This window comes from Poecilia latipinna, unplaced genomic scaffold (genome assembly GCF_001443285.1).
Source record: "Poecilia latipinna isolate Pla-1442-1.1 unplaced genomic scaffold, P_latipinna-1.0 Scaffold448, whole genome shotgun sequence".
NCBI lineage: Eukaryota > Metazoa > Chordata > Actinopteri > Cyprinodontiformes > Poeciliidae > Poecilia > Poecilia latipinna.
The window spans coordinates 826,118-833,561 of NW_015113064.1; the positions used below are offsets into that span (position 1 = coordinate 826,118).

Genomic DNA, 7,444 nt, shown 5'->3' on the forward strand with positions numbered 1-7,444 from the left:
AGGAAGAGACGATAAAGCCGATAATTAAAACGAGGTCGATAGGTTTAATTTAATGTGCGATTAATTGATTTATCGTTTAACGCGACAGGCCTACAAATGTCCATCTAAATTTCAGGCAATGTGCAGCAGATAAGTTAATGGCTTGCTTATGCTGCATGCATCATAATAGTCGCAGTTTGAATTTCCTTTTTAAGAAACAAAATGCTAGTCAGAAATGAATTCAAATAAACCCGTAATAATTCAAAGATAAATTCTGTTAGCTTTGACTTTCAAAAGACTGTGGAAATCACACATTTTTTTTCTTTTACCAAAGGATCAGTTTGCAGTACTCCAAAGCGGTCCGTGGGCATCCTCTCTTCTCCAGGAACATCATGTGCTTATAAAGAGCCAGATAAAATGCTCTGCAAACAAGGATTATTAAATTACTAGATTACTGAGCCATAAAACATAATTTACCTTCAAAATGTTAATCTGGGGTCAAACTGACGCTTCCCAACACCAAACGTAGGAGATTTTAAAAAAAAGGACACAACCAACCTGTTTTCTGGTCGCAAATAATCCAGCTGGCTGGTTCCTGATGTTAGGCTGAATAAAGGGTGAAAAGCGCACTCGAAGCTGTACAAAGCCCGTTCTGCACAAAGAATAAAAAGAGAAGACATTTTTCTAAAGGAGTTCATAACAAGATATGCTGTTGCTGCCCAATGAAGAAAAGCAGGGAACAACAATAAAACAAAACATGCTCTGGCAGTCATAATCTTATTTACAATCTTACCAGCGTGTCTTTACAACCTAAAATATTGAAACTGAAAACCTCTGTCTTATGGTAAAGTTGGGCTGAATCAATTATCCAAGGAGGAAGACAAATGTCCTTTGTGACTCTTCCACATTGAGTGAAAAAATGTTAAAGTACAGAGACTGTGATAATAAACATAGCATTGTGCTTTAGATGAAGCCTGAACCCTGACTGCCTAACAGAGGCTGGTTTGTTGAGTCACATTTTGCAAAAGCCCACAGCTCTGAAATTATTCAATTTGATAAACTCATAAACAAAAATAGGAGACATCAGTTTATTTGTCATCATTTTTGTCCAAAGTCGCTGACAAACACAACTCTAAATGAGAAGCAAAAAGTGCACTGATCTCTGCAGGATTTAAAAAAGTAGCTTTTTAATTTAGTTTCGCCTTTACTTTAAGGATCCTCACAAGACCAGGAATAGTGAAATGTAATGATCTGGACACAATATTCTGCTTGTCCTCTTAGGATACGATAATGAAAACCAGACTTATAATTGACAGCAGAGTATTTTCTCAAGAGAGGCTGCATCGTTTCATTTTTGTGCCAAAATCAGTTGTCTATAAAAAGGACAAACTTGGAACAGATCGACTTTGTTTTCTAAAATAGATAAGCCTGCGAGGCTTCATGGACGAACCGACAAATGAGTTAGAAATGCAATATGAAAAACCCCCATGTTCAAATCAACTAAGGAATGTTTTACAGGGTCGTACTTGGGTAATACTTGATACTAACCAAAGTAAATGACTGTAAATCTTCACATCAGGCTTTCAGTGTGCATGTAAAACACAAATCCTTTGTTCCTAAAAGGAAACTGACATTGGGTGCAAAGAGGTCCTCTAAAAATTTCAGCTCATAAAACTTATTGCATTCCAGTTTTCTCCTCACCGATGAGGTCGCGGGCCATCTCTTGATCCTCCTGTATCCTGCAGACGTCAGAAAGCTGCAGCAGGGAATCAATGTGATACGGATTTAGCTGAAGCAGAGCCTGCAGAAAATAAAGTGGAAAACAGAAATATGCAGCTGGATTTTAGTAAATAGAGATAAATTAAAAATACAGAGTTTCTGCAGTCAGTCCTTCTCCGTTGTTAAACAGTCGCCATCAGAAGGAGGAAACTTATAAACATTAAAACGGGATACCTAGGGATCCGATAACCTCCATTTATAAAGGTGAAAACATCTCAATGTTTTCTATATAAATGGTTACTAAAGAGCCATAACCAAATTAAATACATACTATATAAACTTCAGATATAAAAACAGTACAATTTGAAACAAGCAAAAATAAATAACTACAAGAAAGTAGAAAATTAAAACGACAAAACTAAAATATAAAACATAAAATAAACCAATATCTCGAAAAAAAATATTATTTTGCTTTTAATGTTTTGCTCTATTTATTATAACTGTTTGTTTGGTTGGACTCAATAGGTTCACTTTGAAATTAATTTCCTGACAATAAGTCATGGTAAAATACAGGAGGGACATAGACATTGATTTCTTTACAGCAAAGTAAAGACAGATATTTATGATGATATTTGCTGCCTGGAGATGATCACAAACAGAGCAGCAATGAAAAGCTAAAGGACTTCTTTGTATCTTTGTGTAACTTTTACAAATGTTTTCTTAAAAATCTCTGATGAATTTTTATCAGTGTTTTTGAATGTGCCATGTCATTTAAAGTTCCAAAATGGTAAAATATTAACATCAAAGTTACTTGGCAAAACAAACTGCAGGAGTTTAAGCTGGAACAAAATATTTAGCAACAACTCCACTGGATTGGCATAGCTTCACCTTGTAGATTAAAGATAAAACAGATTTAAGCTCCATGAGAGGACGACTCACCACGATATTGTTGGGATCCATGGACTCAACAGCATCTAAGAACTTGAACTGCATTTGTTGGTAGTCCCGGTTGTGCTCAAAGGTGAAATAATGAACGCCATTCTTGGACTCCAGCAAGGTCATCGAGATTCCTGAGCAGGCAGAAATTAGGGTTACAAACTAAAAAGAATTTAAATACAAAGCATGTGAGCTAATTTATGTTAAACTTGTATTATTATAACAATAAAAAAGGTGAAAACTATCAAATAAACTTTATTTAGTAAAGCAAGCTCTTATGTAATGCTCTTTACTCTAAGGAATAAGATTTATACAAGCAAAAAAAAAAAATTATGAAACTACAATTCAATACAAAAATTAAAATCTACAATAAGCCAAACTGTCAACTTTAATAAGATAATAATGCAAATTTGTGGTACCCTGCAGTTAAACATGACAAGTAATGTGGCTATTCCAGTGATTGTAGGTTTTAATCACCGCTAAATTACTGCAAAACAGAAAGTAGCATGCAAGACATAACACAATAACCTATTAGGAGTTGCTCAGATGACCTGTTTTAAGCATAAACAAGAATAGGAACTGTGTGAGCAAGTTACTAAACACCTAAAACACAAGGCTCTGTGTGCAGATGAGGCCTGGCTTCGAACTTTTCATAATAACCTAAATTGACATTTGTGGGGGGAAAATGCCATCAGGCTATGGCGTGAATATCCATCAGACAGATAAGGTAAATGAATCAATAAGGTTTTTCAGTGTGTGAACAATAAGCCAGTCTTTGTGATGACGTCATGGTCCCAAAAAATGCTCTTAGCCAGTTTTATGTTGCCTGACTGCAAATCTGGGAAACTGAGAAAAGTTTTGCTAAGGTACTTTCAAGCTCTTGTAAACGTTGCTATTCAAGCTCTAGTAATAAGAGATTGAATAGCAACGTTTATAACAGTCTCGTAAATGTTGCTATTCAGGTTTCCTAAAGAACAACAGCTGGATGTCGTAAATAATAATTAAATGAAGGAGAGTTGAACAGATATACAGGACAACTGAGCTCTGAAATCATGTGGCTCGTTATCATCTTGTGTCTCTGCAAAAATATTTCTAAATCTAACACTTTACAACCTCACACTTTAGTATATTTAACAGGGATGTTGTGTCATAGACTGACACCAAGTAGAGTGTTTAATGTTAAAATAATGTAGAAGGTTGTGTTGGTCTATCACATAAAAATTAAATATTTTATTAATATTTAGGATTAAAGACCCACCGGGTCGGCTAAAGCGAGGCCAGCTCTCCTTTGGGCTGGTCATCCAAGTGCTGCGGTGAAAGTGCCTGTTTCTTTGCCGAGGTCTGTTTAGAAAAAAAAAAAAAAACAACCAAAAAACAACTTTATGAATCTTACACATCGAAATGACACAACACTTTTTATTTTTAAAACCTCTTACCTTTGATCACCCAGAACAGCCCGAGCTCCAAAGTATCTCTTCAGTTCAGTCTCTGAGTTGAGATTCCTGATGACAAACCAGAAACAGTCACTTTGACGACATTGATGAGCTGTGAAGATTCACTCCATGTGTTTTTTTTTTTTTTATATTTATAATTTTCAGTTTAAAACAAAATGTTACAAAAATAGCATAGACAACGATGAGCACATTGTGCGGCAGCTACCACTTTCTGGCAGCTAACGTTTCCCTAAAAATGAATCATGATCTAACAATCTACAACAATATTAGGAAAACATGTGATCTGCAGTAATACTGGTAAATGTTGCAATAGCAATATGACTCTAACAATGAATGTTGATGAATAAGTGCTACAGTCTTTCTGCTTTTGGTAACAGCAAATATTGATGCCAGATCAAGAAGATTCAAAATGTCCACCTCAACAGTGATTTATGGAAGAAGTTGCTCTGGTTGCCGTCTGCTCTTTCAGCATTGGGACACCTTTACTGAAACTTCTTAATGTCTGGTCCACCTTAGTACCACTTATCAGCCAAACCTGTTCATGCTGCATGAAACTACTGGTCACTACATATAATACTGGGACAGAGAGTCAGAATGCATGGTACTTAAAATAACTGGCCAACATTTAAGACAGTCCAGTCAGTTATTTTTGATAATCTTCTTACAAATAGTAATACTGAGATAATGATAAATTTGCAATGTATTGTGCAGCCCTGGTCACAATGACCTAAAAATTAAAGTTGTGACATGTAAGGATTGATCACAACCAAATTTTTACCAACATCAATGAAATGAAAAGGAAAACATTATGCTTCATGAAATCTGAATACATGAAACTCAATTTATTTATTTTTCATTATAAATTAATTAAAGCAAGATTTTCATCCTCTTTAGCTGCAATCTAAAAGCACCCGACAAATCCGGCAGCAAGTTCATGCTTTCATGCTCTGGTTTGAATCTATAAAGCTGTATTTCTCTGCTTCTCCTATATTCAGATGATAAGAAATGTTTCAGCCTCGTCGATAATTTTACACCAGTGGAATCACTAATTTTCTTATGACCTTTATTTTAAGTCTGTGACTACTGGTCACTACATATAATACTGGGACAGACTAACTTTGCTGAATTATCTCCTGTTGTGTAACAATTGAAACATATAATCTTGCTAATATATCCAATGCATTACCATGACAGAGCACATTAAAATCAGAGTTGTGTTCACGATTTTTGTCAGTTTTCTATGCATCTTCAGCGTCAAACAGGTTGGCGTTCACACCTGTGTTCCACATGAAGCACAGATCTCCTGACTGAGCAGCCGCAGTCCTCACTTTGCAGACTCACACCGTTGGACAGCTCCACGTTCTCCAGCAGTAAATCAATATTTTCAGTTGCAGCTCCCTAAAAGTAACAAAAAAGTGCATGGTGAATGAGTTGTGGCGTCATATTAACTGTTATGTTGTTGCCAAGATTAGTAAAGATTCTGTAAACCGAGGCGGCATTGACTGCATAAACTCTACAACACAGAATAATTTGGTGTAAAACTTTCTGCCTTATAAACTGTTAATTATACTACAGATGTAAATTAGGCTCAGACTGAATTATGGCATTGTCCTGTCAGAATCGGATATATCCCATACATTTAATTGTCCATCCTCTGATGTTTTGGTTTTCTTCTTTTTTTTCTTCTTTTTAGCTCTGTCTCCTGACTGTAAAAGAAAAAGAAAACACACGAGTCATAAAAAATGTATCTTTAGATAAAACGTTTAAGTTAATTAACTTTACCTTTGTGGACTCTTCCTCATTCTTTTGATCTTGGTTCTCAACATCTTTGTTATTATTCTTTCTGGTTCCACTTCCTTTATTTTTCTCTGGATCTTCATCAGGTGAAACTCTATCTGACTCATTTTCTGCATCACCTATCTGATAAAAAAGTCAAAAAGGTGTATTGGTTGGAGTAAACCATAAAATGTCAACATATTGCATGATAAATCTGGTCTTGACCAGATTCTAAAAAAAATTTCAGTAACTTCAAATGTACAAAAGCACACAACAAATCCTGAATTGACAAATGTTAAAAGATAAAGCAGTCGGTCAGTGTCAGTACTCTGACAGTCAGCATATGTCTATATAATCTCTATAATATGTTTCTGAGTAAGAGGCAACATTACAAAACAGAAATTTGTCCTAGTTACATAATTTTTACACCGGTCAATAATGTAGGAATGAAACTAATTTAACCTCCACTCTGTTATTTTGGTTTCTCCTTAGACAAGCTTTAAAATGTGTTTAACTTAGAAGTACCTACTGAGTTGGCTAGTCGAACAAAACTCTAGCTTGTTAATATTTAACTGAGAGTAACTGTTAGCATGTTTTAGCTATGTAAGCTACCAGGAGCTGATGTAAACAACTGGAGACAAAAACTGCCGTTGCTGTACAAGAAACACGTCACTCCACTTTTATCGTCGCCTTACCAGTTCATAAATGTTACTGAAGTTTTTCTGAGCCTTATTTTTCTTTGTCTTTCGGCTGCTGCTTTTGCTATTGGAAGGAGGAGAAACATTAGCAGCATTAGCCGTGTCCAGCTGCTCCTCCCCAACCTCAGCTTCAGCCTGCTCCTCCGGGCTGTCTCCCAAACTTAGGTCCCCGAGGTCCAAGGCCTCCTGACCCCGCTGTTTCCCTTTGAGCCTTCTCAAGGCCCGTGTAGACATTGTAGACTATATGTGGGTTGACTAAATATAAACTGTATACTGTTAAAATGTTGTTTTCATAGCTGTCAATACCACACCAGTGAGATGAGGGTAAAATTCAGACTCTTTCTTCTTCTAAGTGTTTACGGACAGTTAGGATGAGGTCTCCCTCTAGAGGTTAGATGGAATATTGCATCACTTTTTTTCTTCTTTTTCAAATAAAACCAATTGAAATGTGCTCAAGTTAGACAAATTGCTATTATTAAATAATGTATTTATTTAATAATAATAATAATAATAATAATAATAATAATAATAATAATAATAATAAGTGGAAACAACACTTCTCTTAGCATCACCAAGGAATGGACAGTCCTTCCTGGCCATCCAGTATTATAGTAATGGCCAAACATAGCTACTTTTCCTACTACATGGAGGCTTTATTATGCAAAATTAAGTTTCTAAACTGTTGCAAACTGTGGCAGTCAGAGTCTGGTTGTCATGAAATAGCAAAGGTTTTCCGTTATTTAGCACTACACCATGTGCCTTTTTTTTTCCATATTTACTGTCATTTAGGAAGAACAGTGCGGTGTATGATTGGTAGCTGTCTTCAACATGCAGGTGTGAGAATGCTTCAGGGGATAAAAAGACTGCAGGAAGAACTTCAGT

At 35.7% G+C, this 7,444-nt stretch overlaps 1 protein-coding gene across 1 annotated transcript in view; it reads right to left on the reverse strand.

The window, feature by feature from the left end:
* The window catches only part of tcf25 (TCF25 ribosome quality control complex subunit), a 22,826-nt gene extending 15,919 nt beyond the window's left edge, over positions 1 to 6,907 (reverse strand). The window contains exons 1-10 of the mRNA XM_015038650.1: positions 6,560 to 6,907; positions 5,871 to 6,008; positions 5,726 to 5,794; positions 5,365 to 5,486; positions 4,071 to 4,136; positions 3,893 to 3,975; positions 2,638 to 2,768; positions 1,681 to 1,780; positions 538 to 631; positions 309 to 401 (exon numbers count right to left, since the gene is read on the reverse strand). Coding sequence (XP_014894136.1) covers positions 309 to 401; positions 538 to 631; positions 1,681 to 1,780; positions 2,638 to 2,768; positions 3,893 to 3,975; positions 4,071 to 4,136; positions 5,365 to 5,486; positions 5,726 to 5,794; positions 5,871 to 6,008; positions 6,560 to 6,796 — 1,133 coding nt within the window. The 5' untranslated portion in view covers positions 6,797 to 6,907. The remainder of the gene's footprint in view (positions 1 to 308; positions 402 to 537; positions 632 to 1,680; positions 1,781 to 2,637; positions 2,769 to 3,892; positions 3,976 to 4,070; positions 4,137 to 5,364; positions 5,487 to 5,725; positions 5,795 to 5,870; positions 6,009 to 6,559) is intronic.
* Positions 6,908 to 7,444: the final 537 nt, after the last annotated feature.